This window comes from Bos indicus x Bos taurus, chromosome 7 (assembly GCF_003369695.1).
Source record: "Bos indicus x Bos taurus breed Angus x Brahman F1 hybrid chromosome 7, Bos_hybrid_MaternalHap_v2.0, whole genome shotgun sequence".
NCBI classification, from domain to species: domain Eukaryota; kingdom Metazoa; phylum Chordata; class Mammalia; order Artiodactyla; family Bovidae; genus Bos; species Bos indicus x Bos taurus.
Window position 1 is genome coordinate 64,630,597 of NC_040082.1, and position 24,335 is coordinate 64,654,931.

The following is a 24,335-nucleotide window of genomic DNA, read 5'->3' on the forward strand; positions in this document are numbered from 1 at the left end:
GGAATGAATCTCAGTGGAACAGAAAATGTAGAATATTCTTCTCATTCTTAACCTATAAGGGGAAAAGTTGAGTATTACATAAATATTACAAAAAATGTTAATAAAACTACAGTTTCTAACTGCCTTGACAAATTGACTCAAATAGTCAACAAAGGAGCTAATTACAAGCGGGAGTCATGATTTGCTTTTGGTCTTTATTATATGGTAATCAGGTGAAAATCTGCCAGATTACGTAGTCTTGCAGTTTCACTATCAACTTCTGCAAAGGAAATGAGTGCACCCAAATCTACACAGAGACTGAGAAAAACCATCTAGTCACCTTTTGGATTGTAGTGCAATGTAACAATCAACCACAGAAAGCAATGTCCAGATGTGTGAGGTATTCTGTGATACAGCAACACTATACAATACGAAAGTAAGTTACAGAAATACAAAACAGTTGACTATTCAATCAACTTTTAAATTACAATCTTAAAAAAAATGGAAGATCCAACTAAACTGTAATGCATAATTTAAGCATGCTACATTAAACCTAAAGCATGAGAATTCAATAGTATTTAAGCAGCAATAAGTGCCTAGAAAGAGTTAACCAAAAAAAATTAGATCTAGCACTGAACTTTTTTTCCACCTTTTAGAGAAATATCCTTCCCTCCAATTCTCCACCACATCCCTACTCTCTTTATTATTAGTGGAGTGAACAATGTGAACAATAACAGAACCCAATGCAGGATATTAGCCATTTTACTGAGAATACTTTTATTAAAAAACTTTAGAAATTGGGTTTATAAAAAGAATGTCAAAGTTATATCTTAACAAGAGTGTATACCATATGACCCAGCTATTCTACTTTTACGCATTTATCAAAGAATACAAAAGCACTAATTCAGAAAGATCTATGTACCCCTGTGCTGACTACAGCATTATTTACAGCAGCCAAGTATGGAAATAACCTAACTGTCCATCAATGGATGAATGGATAAAGATGTGATAGACAGATACACAGACAATGGAATATTAATATAATTCAGCCATAAATAGAATGAAATTCTGCCATTTGCAAGAACATGGATGGAACTTGAAGGTACTATGCTAAGTGAAATAGGCAGACAAAGAAAGATAAATACCATATAATGTCACTCATATTTAGAAGCTAAAAAAACTAAGTGAACAGACAAAATAAAACAAAAACTCACCAATACAGAGATCAGACTAGTGGTTACCAGAAGGGGAGGGGGTTGGGGAAATGGGTGAAGGGGTCAACTGTATAGTGATGGATGGTAACTGGACCTGTGGTGGTGATCACTGTGTGGCATATACTGATGTTGAATTATAATGCTGTACACTTGAAGTTTATTTTCTAGAAAGTGGGGATACATATTTGCAATCCTATGACTTCCTTCCCTATCTGACTCCCGAATTGGCTCTGAGCAAGCTATGTACATGGACTCCTTTTTTATTTTCTTTTATAATCCTAAGGACAGAACTGGAGCATGCAACAAATGTCCGTTGAACTGGATCAAATCAACATAGTGACAGTATCTCCGTACAGTATACACAATGGCTACAGTGCTTTACCATTTCAAAATTATCAAAACTATACTTACATATAAGTTTGCAAGCATATTTGCAGGATTTACCACTTAAAGCTCGTGTAAAAGTGCAACTTAAAGAAGGAGAAAACACAGTCATATGGCATCTTGCTTAAGAGTTTTGGCCTTAACGTCTTAAAATAATTTCATCCTCAGTGAAAATGTAACTAAATAGCCTAGAGTAAAAAAATAGTTTACATAATCTGTTACCATAAGTTTGAGGAAAAACAATTGATTCAATTTAATACCATTTCAGTGCTTACTCTCACTTATTCTTGCTACTGCCTACATACCTGCCTACTCATAGACATTTTTAAAAGTCTTTTGGAGCCTTCTTTGTAAAGAAAACAGTAGTCTCTAAAAACAATATAAATTAGCTATTTTAGTCAGTGGCTATTTTCTCGAACTTCACAGCAATCTTAGATTTCAATGGGAAACTGAAGCATTTTAATATTCTACTAGTTTTGTTTCCAAGAACTAAAGATTTATAAGTAAACTGGTAACCTGGAAAACTGTTGGGAGAACATCTGTCTTTATTACAAGTTCTTAAAGAACTTAGCAAATCACAACATAGAACAATTTAAAGAATCCTAGAAAGAGTATAAAATTAGAAGACATCTTCACACCGAATGACAAATTATAGTGCCACATGTACACTCTGGTCAGAGGTTCAGAGACTTTGCGTCCAACCACTTTCCAGTGATGTAACTACCTCTGGAAATCAAACAGGAGATCCTCCCGTTCTAAAGCTGAAAAACTGAACAGGTGGCCTAGGTACAATTCGGGGAAGGTTCAGGGAGAGAGGAGCAGGCTCTAAAGAGGAAAAGCATAATCCTCCATTCATCTCCGCAGATTCACACTGAGTACGACCCTCACCCTAATGCAGGCCCGAGGGGACCGAAATGAATCAGACCCCAAACCTTGCTCTCCAGAAGACGCAGGTGAAGGGGAGCGGAGAAAAGGGGCACATAAACAGATCCCATGAGCCTTGCATGCGAGTTCTGAGATACAGACGGAATCTGTGTTCTTTACCCATGTATACCCAGGGCGTTATATACAGCAAGTGCTCAGCAACTGTGTGCTGCACGAAAGAATAAACAAACATGAAACACTAAGACCAGTCGCGGTCCCTGTGGCTCAGCCTCCCAGCTCCAGGCGCTATGACCCTGGCAGGGAAGTCACTCTCGCCTACTGTCCCCTCAGACGCAGGCAAACAACCAAAGGTTAACTCGGGCCGGGGTCCAAACTTCGCCTTCCCCAACTCTCAACACCCAGAGGCACTTACCATTCGTGTAGGGAGACCCCGAGGCCGAGGCGGCCCCGTTCTGGGCCTGGAGGCCGGTGGAGGAGCCGCCAGAGGCGGGTATCCCGGGCTGGGACATGACGACGACGTTTATAGGGGTCTGGTCGGGGTCTGCGACAGCCCCAAGCCGAGAGTTGAAAAACGACGGCTGGAAGCCAGGGAGGGGGCTAACGACTTAGGACTGAAGGCCGGATAGAGAGAGAAGAGCGCAAGGAGCCCTACGCATGGCGCCGCATTCTCCCCGGTCCGCAGGCGGTCAGAGCTTGGCCTGGGTGGCGAGGCTTGGGTGTTGGGCCGGTGGGGCCGAGAACGCCGGGTTGGAAAGCAGCAGCCAAGCGGAGAGAGACCGAGGGAGGCCCCGGCCGGAACTGCCTGTCAGCCGCTGGGCGCGCAGGCGCAATCGGGACACGTGGCACTTCCGGCTCCGGCCTCGCCGCGGCAGCTGCAGTCGGTGAGCTCTTCTCCCCCGCGGGGCTGCCCTGAAGCCACCTGACAGCTCCGGGTGTCCCGGCCCGAAGGACCGTGCTCGGCCTCTCCTGCCACGTCACTGACTCTCACCGTCGGCCGGAAGTGGCGTGTGTCACCGATACGGAAATCCCCGCCGTCGTGAATGCGGCAAGGCCGGGATCTGAGGACAGTCAGGGTTTCAGTGCAGCTTTGGAGGGGTGGGACTGACAGTTCTCCAGTTTTTGTGAAGATTACCTGAGAGGACAGACTTCATTGTCCTCTGTTGAGACTAAACCTCGGGTAGCTGAACCGATTAATGTTCATCACGATATTTCATTTCACATTTCATCATATTCCAGGTGTAAATTGTAAGGGATTTTTTAAAAAAGGTTAATTAGGTATAAGTGTTCAAAGTAATCAAATCGAATTGGAGGCCTTTGCTTTTTGACCTGAAGATTCAAAAGTAATTTTAATTTTGAAACTCGCTGATTCATACAGCAAGTCCTGCCAAAGTCCATTAACATATTTAAATGGCAATTTTATTTCCTCTTCCAAGAGTTTACAGTAAGGTACAACATTCAGACATCCTTTCTAGGCAAGGTGACTTCTTTTTTCTTGCAAGTAGACTTTTTTTTTACTTTTGAGACTAAAGGGAGGTAGAATGATTAGACAACATAGTTAATGACATCAGTGATCATATTAGCCACCTTCCTTATACTTCGGTTTTTCCTGTTCTGAGCTGATGATAAAACCCTTCTTTATAGATTTGTATTGTTGACGAAAATGTCATGCCAAGGGTTTCAAAATCTGTGAAAGATGAAATACATCTTAACTCATTTAATATCAAATGCCTACTATGGAATGTTATATTACATACAAAAAGAGTAAGAACTAAACTGCTGTGAGAGGCCCGAAAACAGAATTCAAATAACTACCTTTTAACTTTTATCTTTTTTTTAACATTTGCCTCAGATATGTAAAAATGTGTCTGCTGTGCATGAAATTGAAAAATTCAATTCCTTTGTACAAGATACAAGTACAAAGTCTTTAGGATGAAGATGATACTTTTGGTCAAAATGTTTTTAGCTTAGGGCCCCCTAACAAAAATCCCAAAGCATAGGTCCCAAGACCACTGGAAAAGATACACAATCACAAGCCTCTCAATGGTTTTAAGATACATAAACACTAGTCTATTTTCTGAGAAAATAGACCTCAGAAACTGAACCTCCCTGAGCTTAGACAGAAAATCAGTGTTATCTTCAAAAGAGCAAATCCTTAAGCCTGGACTCAAACTTGCATTAGTTTAACTTTTTTTTTATGCAACATTTTAATGATCTTGGTTTACTAACCTTGGCATCGGAGTTTGATTTGGTTAAATCAAGTTTTCTTTGGACTTTGTTCTGTTTAAGCAATATCTCTGTTCAGCAAAAAAAAAAAAAAGCAACAACTGATGAAGAAGAATTAGCCATTTTTAAAAAGCAAATAACCTCTGGTTCAATCAGATTAAATAAACATAAATAATTTGCTAATAAGTAAACAATGCTTTTTCTGAAATGTGTCCCACCCCTATGTATCCCTGTTGCTATTATCACCCCCTGTCCAAAAACAAAAACAAAAAACAAAACTATGGTTACATCTTTCAAGTGTTTTTTACATTTTCAATGTAATCAGCTTTAAAATATTGACGGAAAAGGCATTGTTTGTCATCTGCACACCCTGAGGAACAGTAGGAAAGTAAGTTTAAGTAACTGAGGTGAGAAAACATATTTAAACAGTTAAGTGCTTTTCATATTTAAATATTTTCCACACAGTGCCAAAGTGCCAAATCCTCTGGCTTCTTAAAGTGTGGCCACATAAACTTTATGGAAAAATTATTAGTACTATTACCAGTTGTTAAAGGTATTGATATTTCTTTGATCAGTTATTGTATCTACTCTATATTACCATACACTTTTATAAACTAATGTCAATAATATATTCTACTTTGTAATCCTTGATTTCCAGAACAACAGGACCCTTCTACCACATATGCCTCTCCACATACCTATGTATCACATTTTCTGTACATTATTTTCAGAGCCTTCAACCCTGTTCAAGAAAATTATAAACAATAAAATAAGTGACACAAAAGTGTTTCAGTAAACAGACAGTATTATACTAAGAATATTTCATTGACTTTGATTCCTTATTTAGACCCAAAAAAGGGAGATGCATTCCTAATAAAATTTGCTGATGTGCAGAAGTAGACTTAGGCTCATGCCAGCTTAAGTCCACTTTGCCTGCCTGCTCATAACTACTGAACTGTCAGCTGATAAGCAGGATCAATTCTGCTTATTTTTCAGGATAATGGAAATTATTTTAGGTCTTCTAGTTATTTTTTAAAATTTGTTCTGTTTCAAACAAAGAACTAGTTTGAATTACAAATAGCAGGTTTCTTTTGAAACTGTCTTGTGGTTCCACTTTAGAAATAGTTCCTTTGGCTTCATTTGCCTCTCACAGGACATCTGTTTGTATCTGAAGTCAGTGATTCTGAAGGTACAAGTTCAGTTATTCCACACCAAGACAGTAAATTGCTTTCTTTGAAAACTTCAGTTTTATGTAGTTCTCACTGCCCAATCTAGTTAGTTTTCATCATCTCACACTTGAACTATTGGGATGGTCTTTCTGCTTTCAGTCTCTCCCACCCATCCTTCATGTTGAACTGAGCTCCGAAGTACTGAAACCATTTTATTTTCCTATACCTCTAAACTTGTAATTTATCCCTTTACCTGCTCCATCAAGTTAAAGTTTCTCTGCCTGAGTTTTCTCTTCTCATTCTGAGTAAAATCCAAAGTCCGACTCATAGCCTTTAAGGCTTCAGATCGCTCAGCCAGCCTTGTTATCTTTCTCATCATCTTCTACACTCCCTCTCACTCACTACTCCAGACACACTATTAGTTTTTTTTTTAGACCTAAAGAGACAACACTGTACAAAGAATATTTCATTGACTTTGATTCCTTATTTAGGAATAAGGAATCTCTCTAGGCATACAAGCACAAGTCTGCCTTAATTCTTATTTCCATTACCTGGGATGTTCTTCCGCAAGACACTCCTCCAGCTCAATCACTCACCCTTTCTTTAGTCAAATGATACTTTATGGTGAGGCCTTTTCTGAACACCCTGTACAACAGCATACTCTCCTTGCTGACTTTTTATCCCTCCAACCCTCCTTTTTTTTTTTTTCTTCACAGCACTTACCAACATTGTTATATATTTGTGTTTATGCTTATCTTTCTTCAATGGAATAAAATTCTATATACCTCACGACAGTTTTAAGGTAATCGTATTGATTTCATGTCTGTCTGCTTGGTTAGACCATAAGAGAAACCAGGGCCTGTGTCCTGTTCAACTCTGTATTCTCAACACATGGGGCCTCACACTTAACAGGTGTTCAATAAACATTTTTGGATGGATAAATTTAAAGTGTCATCTCTTCCAGTCTTCTATTTGGAATATTTTGACCCTCATTTGTTCACTACTCTAAGTTCCTATTGCACTTGGAGACTAAATCACACCACTAGCACTTATTTCTGAAGTATCATGTTCTCTAATTCTTTTATTCTTAACTATTATGCCACATTGTGTCCCATCTGATACTGACCTGTAGTGTAGCTGAAATACTGTCAGCATCTGGTCGGACCTTATCTCCTCTGGGTAGCTGGTACAATATCAAACGCCAACTCTTTCCTTATATATCTCTCTGTCCCTGCCTATCCACACATACTCTGGCACCATGTTATCAGAAATATGAAATATAAATTCCCTTCTAAACTATATTTTCACCATATTCTCTACTGGATGACCTCACCAGCTCCTTCATTAATTGGTTTCTTAATTCATTCAACAAATACTTTTTAAATGCCTTCCATATGACAGGCACCAAGAAAAAAACAGAACAGGACAGACAGGGTCTCTTCCTTCTGTGGAGTTTTCAGTGGAGGAAATGCAATAAAAATGTAAATAAATATATCTTTTTAAATTTTGAACTTAATAAGTGCTGTTGAGGTCCTGGTAGTAAGATAGAGACTAGGAAGCAGGGACTTGATGTGGATAGAAAGGTTAGGACATGAGGCGACATTTAAGCTGTGATCTAAAGGACAAGGAAGTTAGCTATACAAAGGGAGAATATGGGGAGAAGTAGGACTCTGGGCAAAAGGAACAGCACCTACAAGAGCTCAGAGACAGGAATGAGCTTGCTGTGGTGAGCAAGACAGAGTGGCACAAGAGGAGATTGGAGAAATATAGGAGGCAGAGCAGCAAGAGCCTTATAAGGCATTGTAAAGACTTTATAGACTTTGGGAAGCAACTGAAGAATGGTAAACTAGAGTAATTAAATTCATGCTTTAAAATGAATGCATCAAAAAATCAATCCAACTGCTGTGAAGATAACCAATCAATGGGGAAAGAAGAGTTGCTGCAGTAACCCAGCCACAGATGATAGTGACCTGCAGTAAGGTGGTTGTAGGGGAGATAGAAGCAGACTCACTAAGCCAGGTTAAAACTTGGAACTTTGATATTTCCTTTACTTTTGCTACCAACATGTAACCCATCGCGTATAGGTTCTGACTTCTACAATTTCTCACAGCTGACTCTCTATTTCTTTGTTCCCAGTGACCCAGCACTGCCCCATATTACCTCTCAACTCTGTGACTGCAGCTGTCTCATCTCCTCTAATCTAATCTAAACTAATCTCAGTTTTCAGTCCTTACCTGCTCCAATACAACCCACACATGGCTGCCAGAGCAAACTTTCAAAAATATGATTCTGACCCTGTTCCTGTTTTGCTCAGAACCTCCATAAGGCTCTATAGCTTGGGAGTCTACATCCCTGGTAGTCCAGTGGAAAGCTATTTAGTCAAAGCATAATACTTGCCTAGAGCTTTTCCTATCTCTGTTCCTTTCTGAATGTTATTCTCACATTATGATATTATCCCTGCTGGATATTAATCCCCATTTTACATATGTAGTAACTGAAACTTCAAGTGGTTAATAATGTTAGAACCATAATCTGTAGCTGTACTCTATTAAAATACAGTCATTAAAATTAATGATTTAGAAGAATACTTGATTACATTGAAATGTTTTTAATTTTAAATGTTTTACAAAACTGTTCATAGTATGATTATAATCTTATAAAACTGTATCTGTGAGGTGTGACAGAGGGTGGTTTTTGTTTCCATTTTTCTTGACTTTCCAAACTTTTTAACCATGACTGTGTATTACTTTTATCATGATAATAGTCATCAAAAAGCTCAAGGTTAAATATCTTACATATCCTGTAGGGCTCTCCTCAAACACTGATATCCCCTGCCTCTCCACTCCCTCACCCCTACCAGAAGTGTGTAGTTTGTTATCCTTTCTCTCCTACCTTCTTTTATAGTCAGTTGTGAATTAACACATCTCCCAGCCAAATCAAAAGGTCCTGGAAGAAAGAGACTGTCTTGCTTATTGTCATTCCCCTATTCCTAATTGATTTACAATCTATTGCTGAAGTCAGCAGGAATCATAATTTAGATTTCTATCTAAAGGCTAACTCAAATGCCAAGGATATCAGGAATATCTTTTCAAATTCTGGAAAAGAGGTGTGGCGTAATCTTGGGAAGCCCAGTGAAGTGCCTCAAGCCACTTAAAAGTATTTACTGTCGGAGGAGAAAGTCTCAAGAGGGAGACGACATATGTATAATTATGGCTGATTAGCATTGTTGTGTGGCAGAAACCAACACAACACTGTAAAGCAATTATCCTCCAATTTTTTTAAAAAAGTATTTATTAAACCAAACTGAAGACTAGATCAGTGGAAAGGAGAATAAAGGGAAACCCAGACTAGAACAGCAGGCTCCTCCAACTTAGACCAATGGACTCCAGGGAAATTCTTCAACCCTCTGAGGACAAAAATGTACCTAAGAGTCCTTTATATTATGAATGAATCACTTGCTCGAATGTATTCAGCGCCTATAGTATGCCAAGCACTGAAAATATGTTCAACAGGAGAAAAGGCAGATAGGGTTCTTGACCTAAGGAAGCTGATAGAATGCCTGTTGGGGAGGCTATAGATAAATAATCGTACATTTTAATTGTAAAATTATAAGATAACTTCAATCAATCATAAGATAAATTGTACAGTTGCTGGGGAAACCTGAAATAAAGGGCTTAACTGAATCTGAGAGGGAGTCTGATGAGAGAGCTATTGGTGCTGAGACCTGAAGAGTGTGTAGGAGTTAGCCGGGTGGAGGGAGATACCTGCGGAAGCAGTTCTGGCAGAAGGAATGACAAGTGAGAAGTGAGTACCAATGGAGTAAGTCATTTTCCTGAGGCTGGGATGAAAGAGGGGGAGATCCAGCAGAGCCAGTAATAGGTTTGTTGGGAATCTATCGAATAACTGCTTCAGTCCCCAAGCACCTCCTTGTTCTGTCCGCATCACCGAGAAAGAATCCTAGGCTTGGGAGCAATCTTGGAAGCACTGCCATCACTGCAAGCACTGCCATTTTCATTCAAGGCACCCGAGTATTCCTATTTGAATAAATTTAAGAAAAGTAACATCCATGAGCAAAAAAACAGCGGAGTCAAGACAGTCTTAAAGATCAACATTCATTAGCAAAGAACGACGGAGTAAAGATAGCCTTATTGAAAGCTCAACACATTATCCGGCACATTACATTTTGTAAATTACTTGTTGAACTCAAGAAAACAGGTGCACTTTGAAAATGTAATTAAGAAAAAAGAAAAGAGGGTGTCACGTATAATTCCTCCAAGCTAAGAACCGGTGTTACCCTCTCTGCCTGAAACTCCTTCAGGCCTGTGTGGGCAGCAGGTCCCAGCTCGGAGCGCACTCAGCCGCGGGACTGTCCACGGAACCGCCGGAAGGCGGAACTGCAGGCGCGCGGCACTGCTGTCCTGCGAACCTTCGGGAGTGAAGCACCCGCCGGCCCGGAAGGAGCTAACGCGAACTACGGCCGCGGCAGCCATCGCTCTTTGCGGTTGGGTGTCGGAGTGAATAGGGCCGACTCCAAGCAAGGAATTGCGTTTTCTCCAACCGCAGGTAAGTGGCGGCCTCTAGTCCCGGGAGAACTGGCGGGCGGCAGCTGTCGATCCCGGGGAAGGAGCGCCTTTGGGGCTGGGCCCACTAGATGCCCCTTCCTATAGCAGGGCGGGGAAGGGGCTCCTGTTTTTCGCCCTGGAATCTGGCGGCGGGAAAGACGACAGGTTCCTTTCGTGTTTCGCGGGGCCACTCTGACGACCATCTGGAAAGGACACCGCTGCTGTCAAATGGTGGTTATTTCAGGAATCAAAGAGATGACTCTGAACTGCAGCCAAGCCCTTCCTTGCCCTTAGCCTCAATTTCCTTACCAGGTAAGGTGAAGGCTGCGGGGATCATTGACAGCTCAGAGGCAGTGACGCGACGTGTTGTTTTCAACTCTCCCACATAGTGTGGAGACAAATCGAGCTTTCCCTACTACTAGTAGTTAACGTTTTCCCATTGCCCAAGTCCCAGTTGAGTGGGGAAAAGATACACTATACTCTTGGGGGAAAACTGCAATTATTTACAGACTGTCCCAAGAGTCTCCAACAAGGTTTAAATTCTGACTTTGACAACAGCTGAAACTCTTGACACCGTTGACCAAAAGAACCAAACTCTTCAGGAATTTTAAGGTATTAGGTACATAGGACACAATGAGCTGAAGAAATACTTTTAATTTGAAAAAGTAAACCTATTATTAGTTGCACATTTTTATCTCACATTGAAGACTGTCCTGCGTTTTTTATTTGCATCACTATTTCAGTACTTTAAAGGTTGTAAAAAGAAAATCTAATAATTTTAGGGGTGGGCATTTAAAAGCAGTCTTACTTTGAAACATTCAACATCATCAGTGTCCAAACTTTTAGTATGGACATTGGCCCTCCTTATCCATGGATTCTGTTTCTGAGGATTCAAGAATGGATGGAAAATATTTGGGGGAAGAAATTCCAGAAAGTTTGAAAAAGCAAAACTTCCATTTGCCAAGTGCTGACAACTATTTACATGGCATTTACATTGCATTTACAACTATTTGCTTTGTGTTAGTGGAGAAGGCAGTGGCACCCCACTCCAGTACTCTTGCCTGGAAAATCCCATCGATGGAGGAGCTTGGAAGGCTGCAGTCTATGGGGTCGCTAAGGGTTGGACATTTTCACTTTTCACTTTAACTTTTCACTTTCATGCATCGGAGAAGGAAATGGCAACCCACTCCAGTGTCCTTGCCTGGAGAATCCCAGGGACGGGGCATCCTGGTGGGCTGCTGTCTATGGGGTCGCACAGAGTTGGACACGACTGAAGTGACTCAGCAGCAGCAGCAGCAGCAGCTTTGTGTTAGATACTTTAAGTAATTGAAAGATTATTTAAAGTATATTAGAGGAAGTGGGAAGACTGTATGTAAATACTATGACATTTTTATACAAGGGACTTAAGGAGAGGGTGTGGGGTATGGAGGCCTGGAAACAGTCCTCTAGATCCCGGAGGGACCAAGGCCCAGAGCCTTGTCGAAATTTGACAAAACATGGCCAGAATTTGGCCTTTGTATTTCTAGTACTGTTTGAAACCGAGAGAGGGGTATTTATAGTTCCTAAATTGGTTTACGGAGAAGGCAATGGCACCCCACTCCAGTACTCTTGCCTGGAAAATCCCACGGACCGAGGAGCCTGGTCGCTGCAGTCCATTGGGTTGCTAAGAGTCGGACTCAACTGAGCGACTTCACTTTCACTTTTCACTTTCTTGCATTGGAGAAGGAAATGGCAACCCACTCCAGTGTTCTTGCCTGGAGAATCCCAGGGACAGCGGAGCCTGGTGGGCTGTCGTCTATGGGGTTGCACAGAGTCGGACACGACTGAAGCGACTTAGCAAATTGGTTTACAGATAGTATACTGATCTTATGGAATTTGTGCACTTTATATAAGCCTGACAAAATTGTGTAGAAAGTTGTGATCAATCTCTTCTACTGAAATTTCCTTACCTGGATTTGAAGGAAACTATTCTAGTGCTTTTCTGGTGACAGTGATGTTAACATTTAAAGTAAAATCAGAACATCATTAAAAATCTTTTTGTTAGTAGTAGTTATTAATATTGAAGTTGATTTCAAAATTGGCAGTTCTGTGCTTTGATTTTCAATCGATTCAGTCTAAATTAATACTACCTTATATGGTGTATTCAAAGTATTTTCATGTATGTTATCGTATTTAATCATTCTTAACACTCTGTAAGGCAGGCAGTATTTCCCTTATATCAAAGAGCAAACTGGGGCTCATGAAGATTGGCTTTCCCAGGATGAAATTACAGTATTTCAAAAGAAGCATATTCAGGACTTCCTGGTGGTCTAGTGGTTAAGACTCCATGCTTCCACCACAGGGACACAGGTTCAATCCCTGGTGGGGGAAGTTCTGCATACCATGTAATACGGCCGGGTAAGAGGCAGGGATGCACATTCAGTTTAGATTTTTTAAAATCTAGGACATCCATTCTACTCCATCCATTTTACCACAGCTCTACCATGCTTTGCTTCCCAAAGTTATTAATGTACTTACTCTAGAATCCTATTCTCAATAGGATTTATCTCCTTAGAATATTCTAGTTTTTATTTTCTACCAGCACTACTTTTTAGAGTATTTGTATCTTGTCATCTTATGTTTATTTTTTCTCTTTTTTAAGAGTTCACACCTAAATGATTTTGCTAAATTACTTATATTGTTGTTGTTTAGTTGCCAAGTCATATCCGACTCTTTTGCAACCCCATGGACTGAAGCCTGCCAGGCTCCTGTCCATAGGATTTCCCAGGCAAAAATACTGGAGTGGGTTGCCATTTCCTTTTCCAGGAGATCGTCCTGACCCAGGGATTGAACCCATTCTCCTGAATTGGCAGGCAGATTCTCTACCGCTGAGCCATCTGAGAAGCCCAAATTACGTTGTTGTTCAGGCACTCAGTCGTGTCCGACTCTTTGCGACCCCATGGGCTGCAGCACACTAGGCTTCCCTGTCCGTTGTCTCCCAGACCTTGCTCAAACTCATGTCCATCAAGTCGGTGATGCCATCCTCCCATCTCATCCTCTGTCATCCCCTTCTCCTGCTGCCTTCAGTCTTTCCCAGATCAGGGTCTTTTCCAATGAGTCGGTTCTTTAATTTTTTAATAATTTTACTGAAAGAGAGTACATACTATAAAGGATAGTTGTACATACACTACTTAACATTGTAAGTGTACAATTGAGAGTTTTTAGTTTATTCATGTTGTGCAACCACCACCAGTAACTCCAGAAACATTTTCATCACCCCAAAAGAAACCCAGTACTCATTAGCCACTCCCAATTTCACCTTCCCCCCAGTCTGACAACCACTAATCTACTGACTCTAAAGACTTGACTATTCTGGACTATTTCATATAGATGGAATCATTCTTATAAGTTTAATGTGGCAAGGCTTTCAGAAGTTATTTGTAATCTGAGAATTTATTTCCATTACACCCTTTGCACTGATTTTCATATTACTTGAGTAGATCACTTTTCTAATCTGTGGAGCGATTTTTCCTGTTTGGTGTTCATGCAATAAATAAATCTGCTGACGTGTATATGTTTCCTTGTTCCTGACCTTTGCTTTTCACATGTCTTAATAGTGTGTCCATGGTGTTGTGTAACCTGTTCTCAGGGCTCAGGTATCTGTTTGCGGCTAAGTAACTTTTATTCTTAGTTGGCATTTTTACCTCTACTTAAAATGACTAATGACTCCTAGCTTGTTTTAAAGATCTCAGAAGCCGTGACTTTATAGAAATATAAATATCTCATTAATTTCTAAAGAAGAGTTTCCCCATATATGTTATTAGTTATCTTGGGACAAATTTTACAAAAGCAAATCCGTACACAAAAAATGCATTTACCTGCATGGCTACCCTCTCTACCCTCCATCAGTCTCTCTCCTACCAACAGTCATCTTCAGTGAGGACTTTGCCACTTGACTCACAGTCCTGCTTTCTGTAATACTCCCCTCCAATCTTCTGGTGATTCCACTGCCTGTCAGCGTGGACAGTACTTTGGAGCTTGCCACCACTCAGACCTTCCTTACATTCTGAACCCACATTTTCCTCCACTTTGCTGGCACAGTTCTGATCACCTTTCACTTCTTGCACCCTTTTACTACATCTACATCTGCTATTTTTAACTGAAGACTCTTCCTCTATTCTTCCAGTTCTGTGAGAAGCCTGTTTTTGATCCCCACCCATTCCCGTACTTTGTCTACCTTTGTAACTTTATCCACGCAGCCTGAACTTCTGATCAGACCACTTCAGCCTCTGTCACTAGTGCTGTCAAAGTCTTGTTCCTCTTTTTTCATTTGCTCTTCTGGAAGTCCCTAATACACATTTGCTCCTTATTCTCTAAAGCAGAGCACTGCTGGGGCGGGGCTGGGGGAGCAGCGGGAGGGATAGAAGTCAGTGCAGACTGGCACTGCTGTGAATGTTTCAGTCTTAGCAATTGGCTCTTTTTAGCCATCTTTTAACTTGATCTTTCCCCCACAGTAGCTATTCTAATCCTCAGTCTGCTCCTCAGAATTTCTCTACACTCCTTCACCTTTCCTGGCCTTCCTTCCTTTTCATCTTAGAGAAAGAGAGCATGCTCTCTGCCCGGGCTCCTCTTGAGACTTTGCCCCTTTTGCTCAATTCCTTCTCTTTCTCATCTTTGACTTATTCCTTGCCACTAGCTCCTTCCTTTCAGTGTATCAACATTATCAAACCTCACCCTCCCCTAAGAAGAAAATCTCACTTCCCTTACCCCATTTCGAATTTTTTGCCAGAAGAATTTCCTCACTGCCTCCACCTGCTAACTTCCATCTCATTCTCTTCTCAATAATATTAATAACAGAGGCCAAACTTTACTTACTTACTTTGTGCATTTTATCTTGTTTGCTCATAAAATGCCCTGATTTTAATTTGTTCAAGGTCACAGAGCTCTGCTCGAGCCTCTGGCTGCAGGCTCTCCCGTACTGCCACTTCACTGCAAGCTGCTCACGCTCTCAACAGTCGCCTCCGTCACCAAAGCTAGCAGTGACATCTCTGCATATAATGTGACTGACTGCTTTTCTTGCCTGTCTCTTATAGTTCTTTTACCCTTCTGGGTTCTGTTGGTTCTTCCACCTGCATCTGTACCTTGAAGACTATCTCAAGTGAGAATTAATTTCTTCCATAGCACTTGGCAAGGAGACTTTAGGCAGAGATGGTGGGAAAACATTCTGATGCCAGGAAGGATAATAGGCAGATGTTTTAAGGTAAAGTACAGGTCGCCAGCAAGCAGTTTACTTTAGCCCAGGGAAAACTACAAGTAGGGAAGTGATATGTAGTATAAGCTTGGAAAGGTAGCTACAAGTAGGATGTGGAACACTGGACCAAGGAGTTTGACTGTATCATTTCTCTGCTCACAAACCTCCAGTGGCTCTCCATCCACAAGCAGAACAGCCATATAATTTAACACTTAAATTGGGACCCTTTTGAGAAGGGAAGCACTATTGATGATTACACTGAGATAACTTTACTGAGACTGTCCCCAGCCAACTGGGAGTTACAGTCACCCTGACTATGCAACAAGTCCGAGATGACATTTTGGTGAAGCTACTCTGGAGGGCATGTACAACTAGGTAGAAACACATTTTGATGTTAAGGTGGTAGTTTAGGAAACTGACACAAGGATTTTAACTAGGTGGCTCCTGTGAGAATCAAAGAAAATGCAGAAATTGATAGAACTAAGGAATGACTGGCCGTGGGATGTGAGGCAGAAGAAGGAATTACATGTCAGAGTCATGAGCTGAAGTAGTTTTAAAATGTTATGTAATGATTTAAATAACTTTAAACCTTTAAAACTATTTTTACAAAGCTTTAGAGGGCCAATGCAATGTAAGGAAAAGGGGATGGATGTGGAAGTCAGACTCATGTTTGAAACTTAGATGTGCCAATCACTAAAAGTTGAATTTTTACTTACTAGTAACTTCAGCTTCTGCAAAATGCAGTCAATAATATATTTATCCTGAAAAGTTGTTGAGGTGTTTAGTGATTATATTTGTAAAGTGCCTAGTACTGTAGGCCATGTAGTGGAAGAAATAATAGTAATAGCAGCTAAAATTGAGTGCTTCCTCCATGCTTAACACTATATGCTGTGTGTGTAGTAATTAATCTTCACAACAACCATCTCAGGTATTGTTATCCCCATTTTACAGATGAGGAAAGTGAAATAAGTTACTTAATATATTAGTAAAGTCTTAGCTTCAGAGCTGCTGCTCTTAACCTCTAGACCATACTGCTCACAGAAGTTCAATAAATGGTAGCTGGTATTTTTTTGTTTTGCTCCATTTTACTAAATTGAAATGCAGACTCAGCATTGTTTCTTATGTTCACATATTAAAAGTAGCCAGCATGAAAACCAAATGTCTACATTTAATCTCAGATTTGTTTATCAATCTAGCTTCTGCATCACTAATTAGCACCCATTGATTTTAACTCTCAGTCTCAATCCCCTAATCCCAGTTACATCATCTAACAATTCCTGACTTTTTGCTGTACCCATTCAGGCTATGGGTACCCAATCACCATCCAAGAAACCTTTCCTTAGCTGTACACTGTTGTCACCAGAGAACTGTGAAAATAGGATTTTGAATGTTGAGACAAGCAGGACTGGTTTTCTCTTGTTTTCATACATAATATAAAGTGTTATTTGTGAGCATAATATACCTCTTTCAGGCTTCCCTTGTGGCTCAGCTGGTAAAGAATCTGCCTGCAATGCGGGAGACCCCAGTTCGATCCCTGGGTTGGGACGATCCCCTGGAGAAGGGAAAGGCTACCCACTCCAGTATTCTGGCCTGGAGAATCCCATGGACTGTATAGTCCATGGAGTCGCAAAGAGTCAGACACGACTGAGGGACTTTCATTTCACTGTACCTCTTTCTGTTAGTATGCACACACATACCTCATATCTTTTTTTTTTTTTTGTAATTTATTTTTGGCTGTGGTGAGTCTTTGTTGCTCCATGGGCTTTGATCTAGTTGCGGTAAGCACGGGCAACTCTCTAGTTGAGGTACACAGGCTTTTATTGTGGTGGCTTCTCTTGTTGGGGAACGTGGGCTCTAGGGTTCACAAGCTTCAGTAGCTATGGCCCATGGTCTCAGCAGCTGTGGCTCCCGGCCCTAAAGCACAGACTCAATAGCTGTGGTGCATGGGCTTAGTTCCTCTGCAGTTTGTGGGATCGTCCCAGCTCAGGGATCAAACCCGTGTCTCCTGCACAGGCAGGTGGATTCTTTACCACTGAGCTACCAGGGAAGCCGACCTCATCTCTCTGTTATTTATTTTTATTGTTTTGTTTCTATGCTCTTATGATCATTACTCCCCTAGTAGCTTAGGATTTACAATATTGGCATTTCCCCCTCTCCCCTTGTGCTTGAATTATTCTTGAAACTCTATAGGGTGAGTTGTTACCATTTTAGATAATATCCTATTCAGTTTTAACATTTGTTAGTTGCGCTTGTGTAGCTAATTTATCACTGTATAACCTTTGTGAGAGAATGAGCCATGTTTGTCATCAGTATTTGTATTCCCGTAATGTCTAGCTTAGGACCCTGGATGTTATATGAGCTAGGTAAGTATGTATTGAATTAGAAAGAAAAAAACGCAGCACACCACTGCTTTATTTGATTCTCTGCAGTGAAGATTATTATGATTTCCTTCAAAAAGCATATACCTAAAAATCTTCAGAAAAGATAAGCCACTTGTATATATTTTCTCTAAGTCTCAATTTCTCCATGACCTAAAACGATAATAGTAGAAGGAGTTGTAATTTTCAACGTGTAAAATAATAACGTCTAAGGTAATAGATTCTTCTTACATATTTATGTTGCTGATGTAGTTACAGTATCACATTCTGTGGTACTTACAAATGAAACTGTTCATTTTACCAGTGTTAATCTGGAAATCAACTGGTTGCAAGAACAAAATTCTACTTATGCTGGTTCAAGCACGAAGTTAATAGAAAAGGGGAGAAGTTACTGCCAGGATCCAGAGAATCACCTAGTAAATACTGCTAGGCCTTGTGCAAACTAGGTAGGCTGTCTCTTCTCTGCTTCTCACTCTCAAGGTGATGTGGTCTCAACATCTTAACCCTCTAGGAAATTCTGAGCCTGGTCGGCCCATCTTTGTCCAGCTTAGCCCACTTTGGAAGAGACGTGGTTAAAGAAAGGAGGGCTGTGTGTTGTACTTTGTCTAAAGAATAGCAAAGATAGCACAGCCCTTCAAACTTTTCAGAGCTGCCCAAGTTTGGGGCCTAGGTTCTTTTGTTCAGCTCTAGAAAATGAACTTTGTTGATGTGAAAGCATATTTTTGTATAAATGATACTTCTTTTCTAAAGAGGCTTTTTTTTCTCTTGGTTTTCATATTAGGTATATTAGTTTATTAAGTACATGTCAAGTAAATGCTGAACTTTTTTTTAATTTTATTTTTTAACTTTACAGTATTGTATTGGTTTTGCCATATATCAACATGAATCCTCCACAGGTATACACGTGTTCCCCATCCTGAACCCTCCTCCCTCCTCCCTCCCCGTACCATCCCTCTGGGTCGTCCCAGTGCACCAGCCCCAAGCATCCAGTATCGTGCATCGAACCTGGGCTGGTGACTCATTTCATATATGATATTATATATGTTTCAATGCCATTCTCCCAATTCATCCCACCCTCTCCCTCTCCCACAGAGGCCAAAAGACTATTCTATACATCAGTGTCTCTTTTGCTGTCTTATATACAGGGTTATTGTTACCATCTTTCTGAATTCCATATATATGCGTTAGTATACTGTATTGGTGTTTTTCTCTCTGGCTTACTTCACTCTGTATAATAGGCTCCAGTTTCATCCACCTCATTAGAACTGATTCAAATGTGTTCTTTTTAATGGCTGAGTAATACTCCATTGTATATATGTACCACAGCTTTCTTATCCATTCATCTGCTGATGGACATCTAGGTTGCTTCCATGTCCTAGCTATTATAAACAGTGCTGCAATGAACATTGGGGTACACGTGTCTCTTTCAATTCTGGTTTCCTTAGTGTGTATGCCCAGCAGTGGGATGGCTGGGTCATAGGCAGTTCTATTTCCAGTTTTTTAAGGAATCTCCACACTGTTCTCCATAGTGGCTGTACTAGTTTGCATTCCCACCAACAGTGTAAGAGGGTTCCCTTTTCTCCACACCCTCTCCAGTAAATGCTGAATTGAACTATACTCTGCATTTTCTAGTCTGATTTAGTAATTTTTTTTTTTTTTACATTTAGTAACATGATTACAATTTGAAAAATGCAAAAAGATAATAAACACAGAAATATACTGTCTAGTACCAACTGCTATAAAAGACCCAAACAAAAAGAAAAAGGGTTTTTACTCCCCATAGATTCAGAAACTTATTTCATGATTATAAATTTCCTCTCTTTTCCTTTTGGCTCCTGTCTCTCCCTCTACTCCAAGGTTTTGGTAAATATTTCACAGGCAATAGAATTTAATTTACTATTGAACATAGATTATTTCTAAACATTTTATTATGTAACACTTTGATGAACATCTTTATACATAAAGCCTTTCCTTATTTAGGACAATTTCTAAAATTTTTGTATCACCAGATACATTATTGCCAAATTGGTTTTAAAAAACATTTGTTCCAATTTATACTGCCATTAATAATGCTTCTTTTACCTCATTTTTTCTAGTCTTGGCTGTTATTTTTCATGTTTGCTACTTTGATGGGCAGGGAATGGTCTCTACATGGTATTTTAATGGCATTTTATTTTTTTATGCATCAGTATAGACCAAGTTCGGAGAAGGCAATGGCATCCTACTCCAGTACTCTTGTCTGGAGAATCCCATGGATGGAGGAGCCTGATAGGCTACAGTCCCTGGGGTCGCTAAGAGTCGGACACGACTGAGCGACTTCACTTTCACTTTTCACCTTCATGCATTGGAAAAGGAAATGGCAACCCACTCCAGTGTTCTTGCCTGGAGAATCCCAGGGACAGAGGACCCTGGCGGGCTGTCGTCTATGGGGTCGCACAGGGTCGGACACGACTGACGTGACTTAGCAGCAGCAGCAGCAGCACAGACCAGGTTAGACTGGCCTGGAAGAGTATTTAACTCCTTGTAGTAAGGTTGCTGTAGGATTATTTACTCACGGTTGATGTTTAATGTCATTGCTATTTAATATTGACTAAATCCCACTTTTTTTTCCAGACCCTGTAAGATTTGGCTATGTCCTTCATATTTGACTGGATTTACAGTGGTTTCAGCAGTGTGCTACAGTTTCTAGGTAATGTTGGCCCTTTGTTCTCTTTTGTTATCCCATTTAATCCTACTTACATAAAAGTGTCTTTTATTTGTCTACAGCTGCTTTATATGTAACCCAGTAGTTAACAGATGTGGGCTTTGGAGTCATACAAACATATTCAACTACTCATTATACCTGTTATGAAGTAATCTTAGATAAATTGTTTTCTCCACTTTAGCCTTAATTTCCTTATGTGTAAAATGATAACAGTTCCTACCTCCTAAGGTTGTTGATAAGCATATTACTAGCAGGAATAGCTAACAGGAATAGCTACCATTTATTAGCCAGTTTCCATAAGAGCTTTATATCCTTTATCTCAGGTAATCCTCACAGGAATCCTAGGCATTATTATTTTTGCTTTTTTAATAAAAATTCATGTTCCATCAAGTACCTCATATATTATAAATGGCATTTTTTAACCTACTAAATGAGACTATTAACCCAGAGATTTTGACTAGTGATTTTCTTCTCTTTATAGATTTTACAGATAGGAAAAATGTTCTTTTATTGACACCCTTGACTTCTCACATTTTTCAGTGAAACAGGCTTTTTTTCCCCCAAAGACAGACTTTTGATTAATTTTTATGTTGAGATATACACAACTTTACTATTGCAATAATTACAAAAATATTTCTAGTCCCATTTTCAAATTTTGCTCTAATTTGAATTGGCAGAAAGAGAAGCATTTCATGTAATTACAGATTGATAAACATAGTTCAAACTGTACTTATGGAATGATATCTTTTTTATAAATATTTCTTTCTCCACAAACATAATCTTAACTGAGGAAGTAAATCTTGCTTGGGAAATATAAATTTTGACTACTATATATTAAAAGGATAAAAGTATAAGATCAAATTTTGTCACTGTATTTTTATTTCTTAGTTGAACCTTAATATTTGCAAATTTAAAAAAAACTCAGGATGTTTTCCTTTACGTTTTAAAAATAAAATTCCTCACATTATTTTTATACTGTTGCTCTACCACAGGTCAAATGTCAGATGTTGCTATACTACCTCCAAGAGATTTCTTAAGTATTTTGTCACGTATTTGTAAGAAATGGGTCAGAAATAGGGGTTTTTAAACTTTATTTTGCTGATGTTTTGGATTGTAACAGGTTGGAATCTGTATCTCAGTTTACAGAACAATGAATCTATCCTGAATTATGCTGAAAAGGCAAAAAAGACTGCATCACAGTCAGGAACAAGAAAGTTAATAGTGCTAATATCAGGAGGCAGTGTAGAGAAATGGAAATGAACCAAAGGTCTGGGATCAGTTCAGTTCAGTTCAGTCGTGTCCGACTCTTTACGACCCCGTGAATCGCAGCACGCCAGGCCTCCCTGTCCATCACCAGCTCCCGGAGTTCACCCAGACTCACGTCCATCGAGTCAGTGATGCCATCCAGCCATCTCATCCTCTGTCGTCCCCTTCTCCTCCTGCCCCCCATCCCTCCCAGCATCAGTCTTTTCCAATGAGTCAACTCTTTGCATGAGGTGGCCAAAGTACTGGAGTTTCAGCTTTAGCATCATTCCTTCCAAAGAACACCCAGGGCTGATCTCCTTTATAATGGACTAGTTGGATCTCCTTGCAGTCCAAGGGACTCTTAAGAGTCTTCTCCAACACCACAGTTCAAAAGCATCAATTCTTTGGTGCTCGGCCTTCTTCACAGTCCAACTCTCACATCCATACATGACCAGAGGAAAAACCATAGCCTTGACTAGACGAACCTTTGTTGGCAAGGTAATGTCTCTGCTTTTGAATATGTTATCTAGGTTGGTCATAACTTTCCTTCCAAGGAGTAAGCGTCTTTTAATTTCATGGATGCAGTCACCATCTGCAGTGATTTTGAAGCCCCCAAAAATAAAGTCTGACACTGTTTCCACTGTTTCCCCATCCATTTCCCATGAAGTGATGGGACCAGATGCCATGATCTTCGTTTTCTGAATGTTGAGCTTTAAGCCAACTTTTCCACTCTCCTCTTTCATCAAGAGGCTTTTGAGTTCCTCTTCACTTTCTGCCATAAGGGTGGTATCATCTGCATATCTGAGGTTCTTGATATTTCTCCCGGCAATCTTGATTCCAGCTTGTGCTTCTTCCAGTCCAGCGTTTCTCATGATGTACTCTGCATATAAGTTGAATAAGCAGGGTGACAGTATACAGCCTTGACGTACTCCTTTTCCTACTTGGAACCAATCTGTTGTCCATGTCCAGTTCTAACTGTTGCTTCCTGATCTGCATACAGGTTTCTCAAGAGGCAGGTCAGGTGGTCTGGTATGCCCATCTCTTTCAGAATTTCCCACAGTTTATTGTGATCCACACAGTCAAAGGCTTTGGCATAGTCAATAAAGCAGAAATAGATGTTTTTCTGGAACTCTCTTGCTTTTTCGATGATCCAGCGGATGTTGGCAATTTGATCTCTGGTTCCTCTGCCTTTTCTAAAACCAGCTTGAACATCAGGAAGTTCACGGTTCACATATTGCTGAAGCCTGGCTTGGAGAATTTTGAGCATTACTTTACTAGCGTGTGAGATGAGTCCAATTGTGCGGTAGTTTGAGCATTCTTTGGCATTGCCTTTCTTTGGGATTGGAATGAAAACTGACCTTTTCCAGTCCTGTGGCCACTGCTGAGTTTTCCAGATTTGCTGGCATATTGAGTGCAGCACTTTCGCAGCATCATCTTTCAGGATTTGAAATCGCTCAACTGGAATTCCATCACCTCCACTAGCTTTGTTCGTAGTGATGCTTTCTAAGGCCCACTTGACTTCACATTCCAGGATATCTGGCTCTAGGTCAGTGATCACAGACATGGGTTCAAATCTCAGACCTGACTTTAGCATTTGAGTAAATAAGTTAATTGAGTCTTCATTACTCCTCTGTAAAAAAGACAATAATGATGCCCCTATACAGAGTTGAGGATTAAGTGAAATAATGTACGCAAGTGTTTAACAGTGCCTACCACAGAACAGAAACTTAGTTCAATCCAGTTGAACGATTAAATGCTCTAGCTGTTCCCCTTTGGAATCTTATCCGGTACACTTTTACTATTTAAAAGCTAGGGTGGTAAGTGCATTGGTTAGAAGCAATCTATGTAGAAACCTTTTAAGAAATAGAAATGTTAGGAAGATTATTAATCAGTATTCACGACTGGTTCCAAATAGGAAAAGGAATACGTCAAGGCTGTACATTGTCACCCTGCTTATTTAACTTATATGCAGAGTACATCATGAGAAACGCTGGGCTGGAAGAATCACAAGCTGGAATCAAGATTGCCGGGAGAAATATCAATAACCTCAGATATGCAGATGATACCACCCTTATGGCAGAAAGTGAAGAGGAACTCAAAAGCCTCTTGATGAAAGTGAAAGAGGAGAGTGAAAAAGTTGGCTTAAAGCTCAACATTCAGAAAATGAAGATCATGGCATCCGGTCCCATCACTTCATGGGAAATGGATGGGGAAACAGTGGAAACAGTGTCAGACTTTATTTTTGGGGGCTCCAAAATCACTGCAGATGGTGACTGCATCCATGAAATTAAAAGACGCTTACTCCTTGGAAGGAAAGTTATGACCAACCTAGATAGCATATTGAAAAGCAGAGACATTACTT

General features: G+C 40.2%; 2 protein-coding genes and 1 long non-coding RNA gene across 4 annotated transcripts in view; 1 reads left to right on the top strand and 2 right to left on the bottom strand.

The window, feature by feature from the left end:
- Positions 1-4,760, bottom strand: part of SEC24A (SEC24 homolog A, COPII coat complex component) — a 74,946-nt gene extending 70,186 nt beyond the window's left edge. For both annotated transcript variants that reach the window (XM_027546473.1, XM_027546474.1), the window contains exon 1: positions 2,875-4,760. In XM_027546473.1, the coding sequence (XP_027402274.1) occupies positions 2,875-2,971 (97 nt within the window). In that variant the 5' untranslated portion in view covers positions 2,972-4,760. The remainder of the gene's footprint in view (positions 1-2,874) is intronic.
- A 3,691-nt stretch (positions 4,761-8,451) lies between these two features.
- LOC113895357 lies at positions 8,452-10,229 on the bottom strand. Its single transcript, XR_003511818.1, has 2 exons — positions 10,149-10,229; positions 8,452-9,888 (listed from the first exon to the last, which is right to left on the bottom strand). It is a non-coding gene; the product is annotated as an uncharacterized LOC113895357 (long non-coding RNA).
- Positions 10,230-10,296: 67 nt separating this feature from the next.
- The window catches only part of SAR1B (secretion associated Ras related GTPase 1B), a 34,288-nt gene continuing 20,249 nt past the window's right edge, over positions 10,297-24,335 (top strand). Inside the window, exons 1-2 of the mRNA XM_027546475.1 lie at positions 10,297-10,417; positions 20,638-20,713. Of these exons, the coding sequence (XP_027402276.1) occupies positions 20,656-20,713 (58 nt within the window). The 5' untranslated portion in view covers positions 10,297-10,417; positions 20,638-20,655. The remainder of the gene's footprint in view (positions 10,418-20,637; positions 20,714-24,335) is intronic.